Source organism: Purpureocillium takamizusanense, chromosome 2, assembly GCF_022605165.1.
Source record: "Purpureocillium takamizusanense chromosome 2, complete sequence".
Classification (NCBI taxonomy): domain Eukaryota; kingdom Fungi; phylum Ascomycota; class Sordariomycetes; order Hypocreales; family Ophiocordycipitaceae; genus Purpureocillium; species Purpureocillium takamizusanense.
The window spans coordinates 167,129-187,243 of NC_063069.1; the positions used below are offsets into that span (position 1 = coordinate 167,129).

Below are 20,115 nucleotides of genomic sequence, written 5' to 3' on the forward strand. Positions count from 1 at the left end.
GACCGAGTTCAGTTTCACCCCCTAGACCAGAAAAAGAGAACTTGACAAGGACGATTTTGGCTGTTACCTGCCCAAGCGTGGCTGTGTACTGTGTGATTAGATATTCTACCCTCCAAGCCCTTCCACCGACAGGCATGGCTAAGAGAACTGCACTGCCCGTTCCCAAGTCGAGGACCCACTCTGAAACCACGCATGCCGTCCTGCTGCTATGCAGAATGTTCATGGTCCGCGCAAGAGGAACTTTTGCTCCGCCCCTGCGACCCTGCAAGATCAAAGTGAATAAATTTAAAGACAAAGAAATCACGTTGGCATTTCCCATAACGTCCGACATTCAACACGAATTGTTGTTAGACGGGCTTCCTGCTTCCCAAGCTTCAAGGACTTCAGATGTGGATTCAACCATTCATTACCAACTCTACGGACCGCTGCCAAGACCAGGAAAAAGGTTACTGTTTGTGGCTCTGAGAAAACTTCATCGCCAGAACACGGCCTGAACGACAGCCGATAGCAATCGTCGATCCCACCACAGCCGCTTCCGCCCCACGAAATTCCGGAGGCAACCAAAGCATCCTCTTCCCATCATTTACAATCCATACACCGTCTGTACTTATACCCCAGCCAAAATGGCGAACACCCCGTGCGGTTGCGTCAGTCGACTGACTAGTGGCAGGCAGTAGAGCCTGGAGATTCAGGTTCAGAAGGCCAATGTTGGTAGAGAGGAGAGTCTGATCGAAGGAAAGATGGGTAATCGCCGTCTCAATCTCGAACGTCCGCACGCAAGCGCCCGTTGCCGCGTCCCACACCTTGACTGTCTTATCGGACGAGCCTGACGCGAGGCGCTGGCCATCGGCCGAGAAGGCTACCGACCACACCCAGCCGCCGTGGCCCTCGAGCGTCTGCACACACGCGCCCGTTGTCGTATCCCACACCTTGACCGTCGTATCGTACGAGCCTGACGCGAGGCGCTGGCCATCGGCCGAGAAGGCCACCGACCACACCCAAGTGTCGTGGCCCTCGAGCGTCTGCGCGCACGCGCCCATGGCCACATCCCACACCTTGATTGTCTTATCTTCCGAGCCTGACGCGAGGCGCTGGCTATCGGCCGAGAAGGCCACCGACCTCACCCTACCGTCGTGGCCCTCGAGCGTCTGCATACGCGCGCCCGTTATCGCATCCCATACCTTGACTGTCTTATCGGACGAGCCTGACGCGAGGCGCTGGCCATCGGCCGAGAAGGCCACCGACCTCACCCAACCGCCGTGGCCCTCGAGCGTCTGCACACACGCGCCCGTTGACGTATCCCATACCTTGACCGTCTTGTCGTCTGAGCCTGACGCGAGACGCTGGCCATCGGCCGAGAAGGCCACCGACCACACCAAACGGTCGTGGCTCTCGAGCGTCTGCACACACGCGGCCGTTGTCGCATCCCATACCTTGACCGTCTTGTCGTCTGAGCCTGACGCGAGACGCTGGCCATCGGCCGAGAAGGCTACCGATAATACCGAACGGTCGTGGCCCTCGAGCGTCTGCACGCACGCGGCCGTTGTCGCATCCCATACCTTGACCGTCTTGTCGTCTGAGCCTGACGCGAGACGCTGGCTATCGGCCGAGAAGGCCACCGATAATACCGAACGGTCGTGGCCCTCGAACGTCTGCACGCACGCGGCCGTTGCCGTATCCCATACCTTGACCGTCTTATCGGACGAGCCCGAGGCGAGGCGCCGGCCATCAGCCGAGAAGACTACCGACATTACGAAATCGCCGTGGCCCTCGAGCGTCTGCGCGCACGCGCCTGTTGCCATATCCCACACCTTGACTGTCGTATCGGACGAGCCTGACGCGAGGCGCTGGCCATCGGTCGAGAAGGCCACCGACCTCACCCAAGCGTCGTGGCCCTCGAGCGTCTGCACACACGCGCCCGTTGTCGCATCCCATACCTTGACCGTCTGATCGGACGAGCCCGAGGCGAGGCGCCGGCCATCGGCCGAGAAGACTACCGACATCACGAAATCGTCGTGGCCCTCGAGCGTCTGTAAACACGCGCCCGTTCCCGCATCCCACGCCTTGACTGTCCCATCGTTCGAGCCTGACGCGAGGCGCTGGCCATCAGTCGAGATGGCCACCGACCTCACCCAATCGTCGTGGCCCTCGAGCGTCTGCAAGCATGCGCCCGTTGTCGCATCCCACACCTTGACCGTCTTATCGGACGAGCCTGACGCGAGGAGCTGGCCATCCGCTGAGAAGGCTACCGAGGTCACGAAATCGCCATGGCCCTCGAGCGTTTGCAGGCATGCGTTCCAGGCCGATTCCATACGTGGTTTCAAGATCACCCAATGTGGCTCTTCTTCCTGAAAGATCTCTCTGATTAGACTGCGGGTGGGACTAAACACAAGTGCTGACGCGTAGACTTGCAATGGAGCGATTTCCATAGCCCTCCTGTGAAAAAGAATAAAACGGCGCGCATCTTGGAGTAGTGTGGTCAATTCTTGTGCTTTCGCATTTCTCTGTGAACATGTTAGCTGGACTCAAGCGTATTCATGTATTCGCGGCAACTCACTACTAAAGCTTCGAGCTTCTGCACTGCCAAAACTCCCTCTGACGTATTGCGTAGGAGACTCAGACACTCTAGCCAATTCAAATACTTCTTTTTAATGAAGTCATGAACGACGCCACCGTCTTGTAAGGTTTCCTCGCTCATCTTTCCCTTGGGTTCACAGGCAACGAGATGGTCAACCCAGTAGACGCAAGAATACCGTATTGAAGCCAATGGGTCGGGGTCAGGCAGCGAGATCTGATCAGAGGGAAACCCTGGGGCGCCCAGGTTGTAAATGTCTCGACGAAGAGTCCTTGACAGAGTTTCCAATGACCTTGAGAAGATGGCGTAGTGCCGGTGTGCGGTGCCCGAAGGGAGGATTTCGTCGTATGCCTTCTTTAGCAGGAAATCCCTCGCTGACTGATGAACAAAGTAGATGACACCTCCTCGAAGAGTCAAGAAAGAACCGCATGACGTGATGATTTGTGGCAGGTCATTGTAGTCTTCCTTCTCAAGCGACTCGACAAGAACCTTCAACTCATCCAAGGTTATTGGTCGGTATACGACCGAAGTAATAGCCAGTATGTCCTTGCAAATGTTTGCATCATTGGAACCAGAGATTTGTTCCATCATGCGCTCGTAGAGGAGATCGAGTCCTGGTGGGAATAACTTCAACTTTGAAAGGGTGTGCCGTTTTCGGACTACCGCGGTATCTGCAAGCCCTTTACAGACCAAGGCTACCCAAAGAAAGGTGCCGTCGGCATTGGCAGCCAAATGGCGTCGAACAGTTTCTTTTGTTTCACTGTCGTAATTCTTGAGGCCGGCCAGTTCCTCCACCTTGTGTCCAATGTACGTGTCGACGGCTTTGGAGATTGAATCCTTGTTCAACTCGAGTTGCAATCTGACCTTCTGTTCCGCGCTGTCAAGTTTTTCCTCAATATCTAGCCAATTGCGACTGGCTATGATCCACTTGATGTGGGACGGAAATGTCGACGATTGAATGATGAAATCAAGAAGCTGGGCTCGTTCGGTGCACTCATCAAGGGCGTCGACAATCAAGATGGCGTCTTTCAAAGTCGGATCCTGGAGCATCTCCCTGAGTATCTCGACCAGAGAAAACCAGACATTACTGCCCTGGAAGAGCTTCTCGCCAGTAACATCATGCTTGGAACGGACATACGAGATGAGCGATCGTTGTCGGTCGATGAGCAGATAGATGAGGCCTCGCAGCACAGACACCGCATCGCTCAGTTGAGTCTCTGTGGCCTGGCAGAAGAAATAGGACAGCAAATTGTTGGTTCGCTTCTCTAGCTCGTCGATGATGCCGCAAAGGAGCATAGTCTTGCCCTTACCAGGGTCGCCCTTGATCCAGAGCAGCCGGCTTTGCGAATCCTCGCGAAATCGCTGGAAGTCGGCGTGGTCAAGAATCCAGCCGTAACAACCCTTGAGCAGGCGGCCCTTTGCTTCTTGGATTCGCTTCTTATCCTCGCGGGGGTCTGTCACGTACAGGTGTCGCATACACTTCTGATCCTTGTCGTCTTTGTTTCTCTGATCGATATCGCAAACGATGGCGCTAATCAAACACAACGTTAGCTATCTCGGCCATCTGACGCAGTCGGAGATCCAGTGTAAATATCGTCAAGTAATAGACTCACCGCACGTCTTGTACTCCTTCCTTCACCTTGGCCGTGACGGATTGAATATTCTTCACATCTTCACAGACTTGCTTTTGTTAGACGATGCGGCAAAACTCTCTCTAACTGACAAACTAACTGGATCTAAGGGTGTCAACAGCGCGAGGGGTAGCCTGAACTTGTTTGGCTGGGACAAATCCAAGAAGCTCCTTCGCGTATGCAGCTGCGGTGGCAGAGGCATACCGCTGCCACCGATCGTTCTTGTGCGAATCAGCGTAGTCGCAGATTCCCCTAATCACAAGGCAAGGAAAGTGGTTCATCAGACCAGCAGCCTCCATCTCAAAACAAACGCACTTCCTCCCAAGGTCGTCTGCAATCCTGTCGCGAGCGATGGCATCCTTGATCAGGCTGTGTCCAGAAGCAATGACTCCATAGTGGATATATGGATCTGTCGTGTCGCGTTGATTGCGCTGGACTTCTTTGGATACGTCGCACATCTGGCAAGTACCGCCGCCAGCATGGTCGTACGTCGACATGAAGGGCCTATCATTGTCGAGGCCCTGATGGACATAGGCAGGGGCATTTGGTTTGGGCTTTGTCATCTGGGGATTGGCGGCCCACATGCCGCGGAGGAGATCGGGAACCTTTGTCGGTGAAATCTCGTGCTCGGCCTGCAAGCTCGCCAGCGCATGGAGGAGAACTGGCGGAGGCATGTTCAGAGAGCCTTTTCGCTCCCATGAGTCGTTCGACGTAGCCTTTCCTAGGTCATACTGAACAACACCCCCCTCAGTTCCCTCGGGTTGGCTAACGACAACATCGCCCAGACGGATGTCGCGACCCTGGTCCGGTCGAGCAACTGCTCCGCCAATTCCGACCAGCAGTCCGATTCTGATTTGGGGCAGAGACGACAGGAGGTTCAACGCAGTCGTCGCTGCTGATGTCGTCCCATAAACACCCGCAGGAAGCGACGCTATGACAATGTTGTGCTCGCCAACTCGGCCCCACGTATACGCATTCGTGTCAGACTGATGCTGGTTGAATCCGTGCGGTGTTTCGTGCCGTTCGTCGAGTAAAGCGGTCGCCGCAGCGCGCTCGATCGGAAGAGCAGCAATCCATCCTACGGTGTAGAGGCTCGTATCGTCTAGTATCGTCATAGTTAAGGGATCTGGGTGGGCAGGACGGGACGCATGTTGGATGGGAAATGATAACTGAACGAGTTCACTGCATGACGACTCGCCTGAGACCCGGTGAGCGGGGCTATGGTGCGGCTAACCATCACGCAGCCTTCCTGCATATTACGCAGATAATCTGTAAATTTATGCACCAATCGGTATATCCTTTTGCGATGGCCCGGACTGTGACACAGGTGAGCCAACACGCGACGTTCACGTCGGCGGCCACAATTCGACGGCGCCTTCCTAGATTCGAGTATGTTCGGCCGGGAATGTGGTATACCGGTCGGGCTTGGCTTCTTCCGTCCGCTTCGTCGGCTTCCGGTTTACGTGTAGTACTTTAGATCATGAGACGGATCGAAACAGAAGTGTTGAAAATAACAACGACAAGAGATGGCGAGGCTCAGGCGATCGGCTTGTTGTCAGACCGGATGGTGTCGCCGTCGAACCACAGCACACGGCATCAGGCACCCAAGGGGCAGCAGCGATGACACATCGACCGCTGCTGCCTAGCAGGGTGGGTCGTCTAGGCCACCATATTAAACAGTTGATAATTGCACAGTCACCAGCCACTCTTTGTGGCTCACAAGGAAAGTAACATCTACAACTGGCGCGCGTGGAAATATTTTCTGTGTCTATCAGGGTGAAACTGAAAACGGCCGAGAGTGTAGCAATGATCTCAAGACGACAAACTGCCGAAAGCTCCAAGATTGGGTCGACGTGAAGACGGCTTCGACATCCGCCCGGGTAGGCTTTTTGACCCTTAAAGGCGTGCGACGGCGTCGAGCCACTCAAGGCCGCGAATCTGGCTCATTGTGGACCGATCGGTCGGTCCACCCAGCCCGCCTGGCCACCAGAGGGGGGCAAGCTCGGCATCAATTGCTCGGTATCAATTGCGGATTACCACTGAGCGTCGCAACCTGCAAGCTGCACAAATACCACAGCACACATCTGAAGAACACTACTGTATTACAATGGCACTTCGGGTTCAAAAATATTTCCCAAGCCCCTCGGTGTTCTCTCGCCATAGCCGGACAGCATACAGTAACATTCGGCATGGTGGGTCGCTCGCTGAGAGCAGCCGCTCTTTGGGCGCAATCCAGTTGACTCCAGTTGCCGCGGTAGCGTAGTTGGGCAATGCCTGTATAAATAGGCCCCTTCATACCGCACCTCTGTGACAATGCTTCGCAACACATCGCTATGCGTGACATCAGCTCCCACGTCCTTGTGGCATACTCGCTCGCAATTTGCGCCGTAGCCTTCCTCCTCGCCTGCATTCATTTTCGCTCCGAATTGAAGCATTTTAGGAACCTTGTTCGGGTTCCTGTTCTAAAATATCTCGTCTACCGCCCGGCTTTTGGACAACGGATCCTCATAGATTGGAGTCGCGCGGACGTATTGGCCTTGCTTGCCTATCTCGGCGTAACAATTTTCTGCGTGTACTTCAAGAGTAGCGATCTTGCCGCAGCAGGGCTGCGCGCAGCTAGTCTCTCGCTGATACATATGGTGCTTCTGTTCGCGTCACCAAGCCTAGATGCCGTGTCAAATGCACTGGGGCTGAGGTGGCGGCCCGTGCGTCGTCTGCATGCCACAGTGGCTGTCATGGCCTCACTGCTACTGGTGTTTCACGTCATTTGAATCCAGGTTGACCGCCGCCCGTTTCCTTTGGAAAAGCCGGAGAACTTATGGGGCCTCGTGGTAAGTGACCCCGTTCGAGGTCGTCTCCGGTGTATGCTGACCGACCGGATTCAAGTCAGCGTCATCATTGGGGGCCCTTGTCGTCCTGTCCGTCCCGCTCTTTAAGCGGCAGTGCTACGAACTATTCCTGCGCCTTCATCAGAGCCTGGCGGTCCTATTCTTGTACGGCCTTTGGGTGCACCTTGACGACAAGCGGTTGATGCCACACGTCTATCTCTACTCACTGCTAGGTATATGCGGACTTTCCAGCATCCTTACCGGCCTCCTAGCGCTCCGTCGAAACGCCTTTCTATCCCGCGGCTTCTCCAGAGCCACTATCACTCAGTCTCGCGACGTCATCATCGTGACCATAGTGCTGACACGGCCTCTTGTTGTCAAAGCTGGACAGCACATTAACCTCTCACTATTCATGCCGGCCACAACCCTCCAGTCCTTATTTCAGAGCCACCCTTTCGTAGTAGCATCTTGGTCGGACGCCCCACAGTCGTCCCTGGACCTCCTAATTGAACCTCGACGGGGGCTCACAAAGCAGCTACTGATCCGTAACAAAACAGACCAACAATCCACCTGCCCAGCAATCTTTACCGGCCCGTACGGTATAAGTGTGCCAGTGGGAGAGTATGGGGTCGTTCTCATGGTCGCGAGCGGCTTCGGTATTGCCGCACAGCTGCCGTACTTGAAGCGGCTCTTACATGGCTATAATAGCCGTAGAATTCGGACACGCAGGATACACTTGGTGTGGAAGCTGAAATCACCCGGTGAGTGCAAACAATGAGTCGTGACCTACAACCGCTTTCCTCACACTGCTAGACTTACCGCTTGCTATTGAACGACTGCTCAACAACGCCCTCGACGATGACACCTTGGATGACGGTTATGTGAGAGCCCACGATCCGTGCTTCTTGGCTTGTTGCTTACCATCCGTAAGATCCTTCAAATATCCGTCTATGTTGAGCACGTGAAGCGAGATGATAAGATTAGTCCTCGCGCCAATGTCATCAAGGGTCTGCCTCATTGGGGTACTATTCTACGCGATGAGGTGGCAGGCAAGTATATTAAGCGGGTTCAAGAAGAAGCCAAGGTTCGTGAGGACATGATCGTCACTGGTGAGTCTAAGCATCGAGATACACTGTGGGGCATCACTGCTAATTCCTGAGGAGTTTCGGCGTCGTTGGAAGTCAGGACCGACCTGCGAAGCGTCGTGCGAGGGTATATAGCAGAGAAGGTGGAGTTGGTGGAGTTGGATTACCAGCCATGTCAATAGAGTTCAGGACGCACACAACTGATAGTACTTGGCAGAGTTGGTGCCGGCGATGCATGCTGTTGAATGATTTCCAGCCCGGGCCATAAAGCCATGTAGTAGCAATCATGAGTACTAATATTAGCCCATCACAGATCTCCAGCCAATACGACAAGGATTTCGGCTGGCATCATGCCACTTGGTGAGAAGTTGAGGGCCACAAGCTCCATCGGAAGGTGCATGGGAACCGTGTAGCCCCTGCAAAGCGTCGCGTCGCCAGGTTCAGGCCGTGGAGCGGCCTGGCAGGCCGCTGCACCTACAGTGGGTAGGAACGCTGTGCGACACAGATCTAGTGGCGTTGCAAGAGATGTGCCCCCGATGTGTCGAGCAAGGTCCTGAAGTCCTCCTACGTACCAGCCGATCACATACACTATGTCGCCATGTCCAAACCAATTATTGCCGATAAACCACCACCCCGCCCCCCGCCCCTTCGCCTCTACAATGCCCTGGATCGAAGCATGGCGTTGCGCAGGGCCATACCATCCCCCTCATAGAGTCTACAGCTTGTTCTGCCACCCTAAGTACTCATAGTCTGGTCTGGTCCATGCCATCACGAATGATGCCAATCCTTTCAGCTTCGCTTTGTGCCACGAACGAAGGAATGGGTGCTGAGGAGGGTTAGTGTGGAGTAAATGCCACAGAAGACAGTGTTTATACCTCTAGAAGCTCGCTGACTGACGAGGCCGACGTCGTGGCACTGAGAAACTCTATGGCGCTGTCAGTCCATCTTTCAGGATGATCCAGCCCGATCGTTGTCCCATCCTTAACATCATCGCCTTCCATTAGCTCCATCATGACAAGGCCAACATCCCTGATGTCTTTTGTAGAAGTATTTGGTGTACAATCTTCTTGGTTCCCTGGGGGCCTCATTAGCGAATGTGCTTTGACCAAGAGCACGGGCATTAAGTACCGAGCTTGACTGTGCCACTTGGGTGCAACAATATGCGGGATGAAGCAAGATGCCCATGCTGCAGTCCCTTTCCCTCCAGATACGCTAACGCTACGACAATCTGCTGATTGTTAGCGACCGTCATTGAGGCAGCGAGAAGTCGCCTTACTTGTCCTACAATAGCGGCAAGCCTATCACTGCTGAGGTAGGGGTTTCCTGCTACTTCTTCAAGGGACCGAGGCATATGTTCGTACGCAACGTAGCATTTGGTCTCCGCGCGATATATCTCGTGCACCGTGACAAAATTCGGGTGTTGGATGGCCTTGAGCATCCTTATCTGGTCGTCGCTAAGGGCCTCAAAGCATCCAATATCCACGACGTCGAACGATATTCCCCTTCTTTCGGCAACGACCACCGGACCATTGTCTCCCAGGTGCAGCGCGTAGATGACTTCATAGGCATTCCATGGAAGACAAGCCTTGATTGGAACGCTCTCCATCGCACTTTTGCCGTCTCGGCTGGCTTCGACAGTCCGTAGAGGCTCGACACGGATCGACGGGTCAACGTGACCTTGAGAGCGTAGTTTTTGCAATCGATTCTGAGTATTCGAGGGCATTTTTTCGTGGCCCATGGTTGTCACTCGGCCTATAGCAAAGCAATGAGGACTGACGATTGTAAAGGTTGGCAGTGGGGGAGGGTTGGAGGGCATTTAAAGACAGGTATGCGCAGCAAGTCCTGAAAGCCGCATATGGCTATGTCTAGCCGTCGTCCGTCTTCTGCTGCCTTCTGGTTACAGCATAAGCATATAAATGTCATCAGCTTTCGCAACACCGCTGCGCTTGTTCCGCAGCCGTTCCCTCCTTCATCGTGGCAATGGCCAGGAACACCTTTGTGGAGGCGAATCGCCGACTCGAGGACGAACGACGCGCAAAATACTGCGGAACCGCCAGCATCAGAGTATCATCTTTGCAGTTTCGTGATAGGGTCCGGACGGAAGCCGCTTCGCAAAGTAAAAATGCCGAATCGCTGAAGAGGATATTTCGGGAGGAGCGCGGTTGTCGTCAGGAAGATACTCGCCATCATGCGAAGGCTATCATTAGGCCCCAAGACCTTGAAGCAGCATTAGCCGGCACCGACCTCACAGCCGCACGACTAGCGACGGATACTCTACCCTACCCTCGACTTGAGTTGCCTCCGGGTATTAAACTGGAATGTGTTCAAGGCTGCGACCGTCTTTCGGCGGCCGATGAGGTGCTGGAGGGCGCGAACAAGCGCTGGGTGGTGGACCTATTCCTGGACGGTGCGTCATTCGGGGGGATGAGGTGTGCCATGCTGACGTGTAGCAGATCTGAGCGACGACCTGAAGCGCATGCTGGTAGAGGACTACGACTATCACAAAGCCCCTAGCGACGGCGAGATATACTACAAGATTAGGGAGTACCAAGGAATTGGCGGCGAAGAGAACTTGTTCTTTGAAAGGCTGTGGCTTGGACGATTGGCAGTGTCGGAGAATCGTCGGAAAAATTTTGATCAGTTGTGTCGTCACCGCAAGTACGCGGCCGCTTTCGATGACCTGCTGATTATCCCCGCGCTGTTGGGAGGTATGCGCCTCAGCGTCGTCCACCAGATGATACCCATGAAATGTGACGAGGTAATCCAATAACATCTCACCCATCGAGCTGAAGCTAACCCTGTGTAGCCAAACATTTTCTACCTAAGGCACATACGCAAATGGTGGACAGAACTTTGCAGCGGCGACCACGAGAGCATGCGCCAAATTGACAAAGCAACGGTTGAGGCTCTGCAGGGTAAGGCCCCAGGAGCCTGCAGGTCAGATCATGATGACTTGCTCGCAAAGCTGAAAAGCGGCCAAATTTTCTGCAATCTTTCGCAGGAACAGCGCGAGGCCATGTGGCCCAGAATTTGCGCCAGCTCCTGCACGCAGTTGATACCATCACTGTTCACATTCTTCGAGGACCGCAAGTTTCTGGCATGCGCTGCGGAGTGTATGAAGAAGATTGTGGACCCTGGACCACGAGACACCATTGCAAGCCGGTTGGAAGACATGTTCACAGACGCCGAACAGCGGAGCGATCGGTGCGTAATTCAGATCTCAGATGGAAGCTTTGGAACTATTGCTGGCGATGAGGCACTGAGATTTGACCTAGGAGTACGTCAGCTTTGGCTTGCTGCGTTCCGTTTATATCAAGACCTGCCAACTGATGCGCACAAGAAAGATCGGCTGGCAAAAGCGCGGACGAGACCAGACGAAAGTGCACTGTATGACTTCGCTTCGCTTGCTTCACGACTTGGTTTCGAATCAGAGAAGATCAACATCATATTGCAGGCATCGCCAGACAGGGCGATTGCGGAACAGGCCCTGCTTGCTGCCCGAAAGCCAACACGGTTTCAGTACGCAAATCGTGAGCAGCACATCCAACAAATAGTCAATATATTCGCGGAAGCCGTTCCCATAAGCACCGAGGCGCCAGAAGATGCCGAAACCGGCGTGCGAGTGCAAGCCCCAAATCGATACGGAATACCCCACGACCTGAACCATGGAGAAGACAAAGCACGGTTGTTCTTTCCCAAGCTGGACGAAGCAGTAGGGTCAGATCAGACCGACGTTTGTTCGCTATTTGTTAGAAGGTCGGTGTATTTGGCTTACTTTGGACAGCCTCCAGCGACCGAGGGATGCGTTGCAGACCACCAAACGGGAAACCGAGAGGAGCCCATGACCGACCAGACATCGCAACCGTTGGACGTGTCCAATCGTGTGGAGTTGAACAGAGCTCTCATTCAGCGAGCCCTTGATCCCGAGCTGGACGAGCCGCAGGACAATTCGCATCTCAATGACGAGCAGAGCAACGAGCTGCAGCGGCTACGAGAACATATCGAGGATGAGCAGGCGAAGCTTGATCGCCTCAAATCACTGCTTGCCGCAGAGCAGGCCAAGATTGAGGAGAGGCAGACGCTGTTGTTGCCGCTCGCGAGACAGGAGCAAGAGCTACGTACCAGTATCGAGGAGAAGGAGGCCCTGCTGCGGCAACTTGCGGCACAAGAAGAGGAACAACGCGCCAAACTGCGACAGCTAGAGGATATGCGGCAGGAACAAGAGAGGATCCTGGATCGCTTGACAGAAAGGGCACGCGAGGAAGAAGAGAGACAGCGCACCGAAATGGCACTGGTACTGCGGAACGACCATCTGCCTGAGACTGAGGAACGCCGGGATCAAGACAGTCTGCAGACCGAGACCCCGCAAGCTTCTCTGGGAACAGGCATGGGGCAGAGCCGGCCGAACAGGATAACCCGGTTTTCATTCGGGAGGCTCCTTGAAGATGCACCAGCCACAACGGATGTGGACGTGGCAAACGTAGAACATAGGGCTATTATTTTGCCGACGACTATTCGTATCGATTTCAAACTGCTCGAACCAAACGGCAATCTGAAGGTTGTTGATACTCTCGATGTTGATCCTGCTGATCCATCACCGGTGCGTCGGCTCGCAGGAAAGTACGTGAGGAAGAATTTCTGCCTGTATGATACGCATGGAAGCAATCTGGCGCCTAAGAACTGCTTCGAGAGGGTAACGACAAGTGGGACTAATACTATTGTCTTGCGGGACGTGTCCCAAGCTGGCACTGCGGTCAGGAAAGTGAGGCTTGTGGATGTTGAGGAGGAGCAAACGAGAAGGAGGATAAGAAGAAAGGGCTAGAAGTGATACGAGGTTCCGCTTCGGCGATGAGGCGTAGAACTATTAGCGTGCAATCATACTGGCTTGTACGAATTTGCCTGCGTCCTTCGATGCACCTGCTGGTGCGCCTGTGCCCTTAGATGAACATGCAAATGTACCTCCGACTTCACGTGCTGGAGCTGGGCAGCTCAAGCTTGACAAAGCCTATGACGGCGGCGGCCTAACAGCGTCTGCCTCTTCACTCGTGCAGTGGCCAGCCATCCTGTGTCTTCTATGGACTTGCGACGTGCCATGTGCAAGACAATCGTCACAAACGAAGAGTCTCGCCAGCGGACAAGCTTCGGCTCGTGATGGCCCCGGTGCGTCAACCTAGGCTGCCACGCTGACACTCGACACTGAACTGAACTGAACTGAATTCCTACTCGGTTGTAGCCGCTAATTTAATGCGCAGCCATGCCCGGTGAGCGGGGTCTGGCAGGCAGCCGACGCGACCGGATTAACCTCCAGCCGCCCCACTTCGCCAGTGCAATGTAAACAAAGCCCCGACCAGCTGCCCCCAAAATTCCCGCTTTGCTCCTCAACCTCAATCTACATTTGCCTGGCCGCTCCTGCAGATCGTGGTTCTCTCTAATGCTCAATGTTTGCAGGCTCTGTCGAAGCGATATGCCTCATGTCTTGGGTCTGTGTACCTACAGTCTCCCCCCAATGCTCAGCTTTGTCTGGTTTGGGACGCGATCCTGAATTGCCCAAGGATCTCCGTCAGTTCCATGAACTTGATGGCCTTCGCGGCTGCTTTGCGCTCGTTCAATATGTCCCGGAGGTCGTGTCGTCCTGGAAGGTGGCCTAGTTCCTGGTGCCGGAGTTGTCGATACTTGCGGCATCGCAGCAGGACATGCGATACCGTTTGTCGTCCTTCCCAGCATGGGCAGCTGGCGTCCGTGGCGTCCGGTACTCTTCGGTTGAAGAGAAAGTCGTTGAGCCCTATCTTCTCTGTTCGCATCTGGACGAGAAGCGCACTCTGGCGCTTGCTCAACCCGTCGTGTAGCTGCAGGACCTTTTTGGTTGGCTTGGGTGTGTAGCGGTACGAGGTTCTACCTCGCTCCTCCGCCGCCCACTTTGCCGCCCATGTCCTTTTGGCTTCCTTGTGTGCCCACGTCTTCAACGTGGAATGAAGAGAGTAGATATCTGCGGGCATCTCTGCGCGCGGTCCCGCTGGTCCCCTCTCGCGCCATCCAGTGGCTTCTTTGGCCGCTTTGTCTGCGTCTTCGTTGCCTTGTACCCCGGAGTGCGCTGGGATCCACCGTATTTCGACCGGCAGGCCTTGCTCTCGTAGTGCTATGGTTTGTGTGGCAATGCGTTTCAGCAAGTAGGACCCAGACTTACCCTTAGGCTTGGCTGAGGACCGGATGGCTGCTTGGTTGTCTGTGTAGATGAGGACTTTGCTTCGCCTGTAACCTGCCGTTCTGTCCTGCTGTGCTATCTGCAGTGCTAGCGAGATGCCTTGCAGCTCGCCCGCGTATACCGTTGAGGTCTCCTCGTCTCCCATGTATGAGCTACGTGTTTGCTGCGTTGTTGGGCATACCGCAGCGGCTCCGATCTTGCCGTTGATGCCACTACCGTCGGTATAGATGTGCAGAGCCGCTGTCTCCCTTCTCATGAGGTGTAAATGTATTTTGCGCGCCTTTTCTGCTGTATCCTCAATGTAGACTCGCAGCCCTTGCCACCATGGCGGCGTAACGAACGGCTCGATCCTTTCCTGTTTGTCCATGTCTGGTCCATGCCTTGCTTGTATGCCGTGGCTGATTGCTTCTCTGGGCGTAGCTTTTCTTCGACAGGTCTGCATTGTATCGGCTACCCGACACACTCCAGTATTTGTGCGTCCTAGAGCTTCGACATTGTGTTTCCAAATCTGCTCTTCGACTGGAAGAAGGTGCATCTCGACGTCCAGTGCAGGTAGTGACGTCGCCTTGTAGGCGCCGCTTATGGCCCTAGCGGCCCTCCCTTGCAGACTTTGCAGTTTCTTTATGGTCCTGTTTGTGTAGCCCTTACCGCCCCATCCTGCGTTAGACCAGGCTGAGCATGCATACATCATCTGTGGTACTGCTACGCCTCGGTAGATGACACGCATGTCCCTGGTCTTGACTCCCCAGGCCGAATTCCCGAGGCTCGTGAGCGCGGCAATCGTGTTTGAGACTTTGCGTTCTATTTCGTCGACGTGTTGTTTCCAGCGCAGTGAGGCGTCCATTGTTAATCCGAGGTATTTACATGTTGGTTTCGGCCTGATCTCGCCCCACCTGGTTTGCACCGGCTTGCTCGTGTCGATTCTGGACGTTGCTCTCGTGAAGTGGGTCAATTGAAACTTGTCTGGAGCGAAGATAGACGCGTGACTTGACGCCCAGTCATCCGCTCTTTGAAGTGCTGTCTGTAGCATCTCACATGTTTCTTCCGTTGTGTCGGCCCACGCCAATATAGCAACGTCGTCGATGAAGCCCGTCGCAGCCGTGTTCTCGGCTTGATTGCATCGGTCCAACAGGTCTGCGTTGTAGAACAGGTAGAGGATTGGCGAGAGTGGAGATCCTTGCGGCTCTCCTGTCGTGAGTATATACGGTTCGGAGCGGAATCCGTCGATGCACAGTTCTGTTTGTCTCTCTCTCAAGAAGCTTGCGATCCAGCGGACTGTTCTCTCGTCGACCCGCCTCTTTCGCAAATTGTGCAGCAACCGTTTGTGTGAGACGTTATCAAAGGCCCCGGAGACGTCCAGCAGAAGTAGGCTCGCCACTTTGCCACGTTGGTTCCAGGCCTCGTAAATTTTGTCAATAACAAAATGGAGGGCATGTTCTGTCGATCTCAGCTTCCTGCCCCCCATATGAGTTGCAGGGAGAAGTTGGTATGTTTCAGCCAGGTAACTCAATCTTGTAGCTATGATGGCGTCCATGATCTTTCCGATGGTGTTCAGCAGCGCTATGGGCCGGTAGGCCTTCGGCACTGTATAGTTATCCTTCCCTGGTTTTCGTAGAACAACGGTCGTGGAGTTCCTGAAGTGTTGTGGGCAGTATCCAAGCGCCAGGCTTTGGTTGTAAATCCGGGTTAAATGGGTCCTAATCCAGGGTGCGGCTATCTGTAGAGCTCGGTTTACGATGCCATCAGGTCCCGGTGCCTTGAAGGAGGCTGCGGTACGGATGGCATCGTCGACCTCTTGCTCAGATATTTTTGGTAACAGAATCTGGCTATCGTATGCCGCATTGTCGATGTCTTCCAGGCTAGCTTCCGGTGGTTTGGGGAAGAGGGCCTTCCTGAGAAGGTCGGCCTTCTCATTAGGCGTGATCGCTGTCGCGGCGGTTGTAGGGTCCGTCAGTGCTGGTGTGACTGTGGGTGTTTGGCTTTGTCTAGTTCGTGCCCATTTGGCTATGCGCCACAAGGACTCTGGGGACTCTGCGGCCTGCTCTACTCTTTCTCTGTGTGCCTTGCGCAACGCCTTGCTGATGACTCTCTTCTTTTCGTTCCTCGCAATTCGGTATGCCTCCCAGCTTGCTTCGTCGTGGTAGCGGCTGTATATACGGCGTAGTCGCTTGGTTTCTGCGAGAATGGTCTTGCATTCTTCGTCCCAGCCTGCTTTTGACTTATTACTTGGGTGGCTTCGCGGTACACTTTCATCAATTGCAGCAAGCAATGAAGTGGTAATTTCGTCGACGTATGCGTCCAGTGCGGTCTTTGTTCGCGGTCTTCGTAGTGGTGGCAGCCGTCGCCGCAGCGTTTTCGTAAACGTTGCCTCGTCGACTGCCTTCCAAATCATTCTCGTCCTGGGCTGCAGCGGAACGACGGTCAGATCTAGCGCCGTGATGATGGGCAGATGATCCGAGTCGTGGCTAATCCCCTGGTCTATCTCGCACTTGATCAGTCTATCGACCAACCCCACTGTCGTGAGGCTGAGGTCGATAGTCGAGCGGCGTTCGGCTTCCTCATATGTGATTGTGCCGGCGGGTAGGTGGCTGGTCAGACTGAACTCATCCATAATTTCGAGCAGCTCCTGAGACTCTACATCTGGTCTCTGTATATCACTTCCACCCCAGCATTCGTGGTGTAGGTTGAAGTCGCCCACTATGACCTGCTCTTCTGTGTTTCTTGCTTCAAGCTCGGCTTTGAGCTGAGGTAGTATGCTTCGTCTATCTCCTTGAACTCTGGTGGGGTTGTATATATTGTGGATGACAATTTTGTTGGTTTCGTCCTGCTGCGTCTCTAGTACGAGAGTGCAGAGATCCTTGTTGACTTCGTGGAAGTGCCAAGTGGAGTGGTCGATGCGTTTGTTCACGAAGAAACACACTCTTGCCGTCTCCCCTTCCTCGGTAGATGGGTAGCATAGGTGGAAAAGCTCCTTGGCCGGCTGGTGTGTCGTCGCGCTAAATGGGTTCCTCCATGGCTCCTGAATGGCCAGAACGTCGTACTCCCGTATCCGTGGGTCTCTCAGCAGCGTCGCCATGACCGTGTCCTTGGACTTTCTTACGTTATACTGCAGTATTGTGAGTGTCTTTTCTGTGATCATTCCCTGTTGTCAACGTCCATTTCGGTGCTGTCTTGTGTCCACTGCATGTTCACGTCGAGGGCCTCCAGTGCCCGTCGCGTTTTCGTCACGGCTCGCCTTGGCCGTGCGTTCTCGGTGTTGACGTTAATGGATAGGTCCGCATTTTCGTTGCGTCCCTGGCTGCTTGTTGGATTCGGGCGCTTTTGCGTCTTCTTTGTTGGCGACCTGCTGCGACCCGGTCTCGCGCCCTGGGATTGTCGCGGCTCCAGGGGTGGCCGCCCTAGCCTTGGCGCCTCCTTAGGTTGACCTTGGATGTCGTCCATTGGGATTCGTAGCATTGGGATCTCTGGATGATATTTGGGTCGTGCCTTGTAGGCGGCCTTGATCTTGGCCAATTCCTCCTTCCTTGTCGGGCACTGGTTGTTCCAGGCCTCGTGGTCGCCTCTGCAGGAGGCGCACTTCCTGGGGACAGTTTCGTCGCTTTTCGTGGGACACTCTCGAGTCGAGTGATCTTGCGCGCAGTAGCCGCATGCTGTTGTTGCCTTGCACTGGGTTCCTATGTGGCCATATTTGTGACATCTGAAGCACTGTCTCAGACGGCACTGTCTGTCGTATCGTTCGCATTGGAAGACCTCGCCCTGCCAAATCAGTCCTTCGTCGATGATTCTGTTTGCGTCCTCTGCTTTCGCGAATTCCACGATCACAGATGATGCCGACTTTGTGGGCGATGACTTAGTGAGCCATCCGATATATTTGATCTCTGCATTAGGAATGAACGGTTTGTTGTCCTGCAGAAGGCCGTCCTTTACTTCGTCGAAACGCTCCATATCCATGGAGCTAGTGCGGATACCGTGTGCTAGTACGCCGTAGGTCAAGATGCGCACTGTGGCGCCGTTGCCGATCCTTTGTTCCCAGTCCTCTGCGAATTGTCTAAGAGCTTCCATGTCTGCGCTAGTGGCGGTCTTTATGCTGAGGTCACCACTTTTCAACTGATTCGACGAGGCTACTTTGATCTTGTTGATGTGCTCGTTGCTGCTTTGTTCGATAGCTCTGTCTATGTGCGCCTTTAGGCTACGTGGGCCCATCGCTCTGATGCTGGCGATGGTGACTGGGTCTCGGATGTTTACGATAACTTCACGTTGCGATTGGACTGGCGGTGCTCTGTGATTCACGGGGTTGTGCATGCTTGCAGCGAGCCCTCCCCTAGCAGCTATGGTGGCGTACGTCTGAACGAGGGTATTCTGCGGTGCGGCTCCTGCTGGCTTCATATCTCTTACCATTTTCATGGTTGCCTTGCTGACTTCCATTGCCTCCTTGGCCGCAACACTTGCGGCCCTGGCGGTATTGGCGTTCTCTTGTATGCTTACAATGGTCTGTTGTGTCATGTTGTTTGTGTTCTTGAGTTCGTCTCGGATGTCGTTCATGGCTCGGTTGGTCTTCTCGACGGCGGCCTTTGCTTCGGTCTGCATGTCTCGGATCGCCTCTCGGACGCGGCCCAGGTCGGCTGTACCCTGTAGTTTGACGATCAGGGACAGCGTCCCGAGGATTGAGTATCTGACTTTGGTTAGGTCGATGGGCGGTCCGTCTGCGTTGATCGACTTCAGTGCTGCCTGTAGGTAGGTGCTCAATTTCGCGGCGTGCTCTCGGTAGTCGGCGGGCCAGGTTTGGTCCTCAGGCCACGGGGTCGCCATGGTGCGTGCGTCGCACTTGGGCTATACGACGGGCACCTGGCTATCCAATTAACCTTTTGGAGCGTATTGCGGCTCGGTAAATGGCTATTGTTTCAAAAATTTCGTACTCGCTGGTGATGATGTTTTTTTTTTGACACTCGACACTGCCCAGGCTCGAGGCCGGCGCACGCCACTTCGCGTGCGCGATCGGCAAAAGTTCGGTAGCACGGCTGCATACGGACCAGGCCAGCTATTTCTACCACATGGACGGGTCGTTCGAGGTGGAAGGGGAGGGGAGGGAGGGAGGGAGGGAAAGGGGAAGAGGAGGGGCGGGAAAGGCACGAGGGAGAGCGACGAGGGGGAGGGAGGCAGAGCAGCCCCGCTCGAGCAAATTCTAAAACGGGAGCAGCGCTCTTGTTGGTGAAATGATTGGTTCGGTTATAAGTCCACCGGACCACGGCCATTGCAACGTCCAATTGCTTTATTCTGGCCCTCTTCTGACTCCTATTTATATGTCGACTTCCCCCCCGGACTGTGTGCCCCGGATCTGCCACACATTCGAAACAGAATTGCCCACGTTAGCAGCCATGCCTCGCCAGCGCAGTACCGGATACTCAACCATCAACCAGCGTCACCAACGCAAAGCCGCATTCAAGACTGAGCGCGGCGAGAAAGCCACGGCACCTCGCTGTACTTTACAACTCGCATTGCCATCCCAATATTTGCCTGGGAACAAGCGTGAATCGCGCCGTGGGTGGGGGAGATATCCGACCCTTGCACAGAAGGATCTGTCGAAGCTACTTGCAGAGGGCTTCGGCAAATTGAAGCCCATAATCTCCCTGTCAAATCGAGGGACTCGTTCCATTTACGGGAGGCCTTCAATGCCGAGCATGAACCAGGTGGGCCGATACCATCTCCAAGCTGGCGTAAATAAGTGGGAACAGGTTCGACAAGTCTACTTGAAGCAGCTGGTGAGCCATGCCGCTGAGTTGGACTCTGTTTTCCG

The 20,115-nt window shown here is 54.5% G+C and overlaps 6 protein-coding genes across 6 annotated transcripts; 3 read left to right on the forward strand and 3 right to left on the reverse strand.

Moving 5' to 3' along the window:
- Positions 1 to 446: 446 nt before the first annotated feature.
- Positions 447 to 5,321, reverse strand: JDV02_001886 (uncharacterized protein; the record flags this gene model as incomplete). Its single annotated transcript, XM_047982859.1, has 5 exons — positions 447 to 2,504; positions 2,558 to 4,106; positions 4,189 to 4,255; positions 4,307 to 4,311; positions 4,411 to 5,321. 5 exons carry the CDS (start codon positions 5,319 to 5,321, stop codon positions 447 to 449), a joined length of 4,590 nt encoding a protein of 1,529 aa, XP_047838827.1.
- A 1,216-nt stretch (positions 5,322 to 6,537) lies between these two features.
- JDV02_001887 (uncharacterized protein) lies at positions 6,538 to 7,451 on the forward strand. Its single transcript, XM_047982860.1, has 2 exons — positions 6,538 to 7,037; positions 7,093 to 7,451. The coding sequence occupies exon 1, from the start codon at positions 6,540 to 6,542 to the stop codon at positions 6,975 to 6,977; it is 438 nt and encodes a 145-aa protein (XP_047838828.1). The 5' UTR covers positions 6,538 to 6,539; the 3' UTR covers positions 6,978 to 7,037; positions 7,093 to 7,451.
- A 128-nt stretch (positions 7,452 to 7,579) lies between these two features.
- Positions 7,580 to 8,424, forward strand: JDV02_001888 (uncharacterized protein). Its single transcript, XM_047982861.1, has 4 exons — positions 7,580 to 7,795; positions 7,848 to 7,915; positions 7,966 to 8,143; positions 8,198 to 8,424. The coding sequence occupies exons 1-4, from the start codon at positions 7,672 to 7,674 to the stop codon at positions 8,299 to 8,301; spliced, it is 474 nt and encodes a 157-aa protein (XP_047838829.1). The 5' UTR covers positions 7,580 to 7,671; the 3' UTR covers positions 8,302 to 8,424.
- A 390-nt stretch (positions 8,425 to 8,814) lies between these two features.
- On the reverse strand, positions 8,815 to 10,891 carry JDV02_001889 (uncharacterized protein). The gene is made up of 5 exons (XM_047982862.1): positions 10,403 to 10,891; positions 9,396 to 10,336; positions 9,248 to 9,347; positions 8,995 to 9,194; positions 8,815 to 8,945 (listed from the first exon to the last, which is right to left on the reverse strand). The coding sequence occupies exons 2-5, from the start codon at positions 9,933 to 9,935 to the stop codon at positions 8,835 to 8,837; spliced, it is 951 nt and encodes a 316-aa protein (XP_047838830.1). The 5' UTR covers positions 9,936 to 10,336; positions 10,403 to 10,891; the 3' UTR covers positions 8,815 to 8,834.
- On the forward strand, positions 10,100 to 13,013 carry JDV02_001890 (uncharacterized protein; the record flags this gene model as incomplete). Its single annotated transcript, XM_047982863.1, has 3 exons — positions 10,100 to 10,526; positions 10,573 to 10,877; positions 10,926 to 13,013. The coding sequence occupies 3 exons, from the start codon at positions 10,100 to 10,102 to the stop codon at positions 12,939 to 12,941; spliced, it is 2,748 nt and encodes a 915-aa protein (XP_047838831.1). The 3' UTR covers positions 12,942 to 13,013.
- A 322-nt stretch (positions 13,014 to 13,335) lies between these two features.
- Positions 13,336 to 18,194, reverse strand: JDV02_010842 (uncharacterized protein). The gene has a single exon (XM_047992580.1). The coding sequence runs from the start codon at positions 17,458 to 17,460 to the stop codon at positions 13,630 to 13,632; it is 3,831 nt and encodes a 1,276-aa protein (XP_047838832.1). The 5' UTR covers positions 17,461 to 18,194; the 3' UTR covers positions 13,336 to 13,629.
- Positions 18,195 to 20,115: the final 1,921 nt, after the last annotated feature.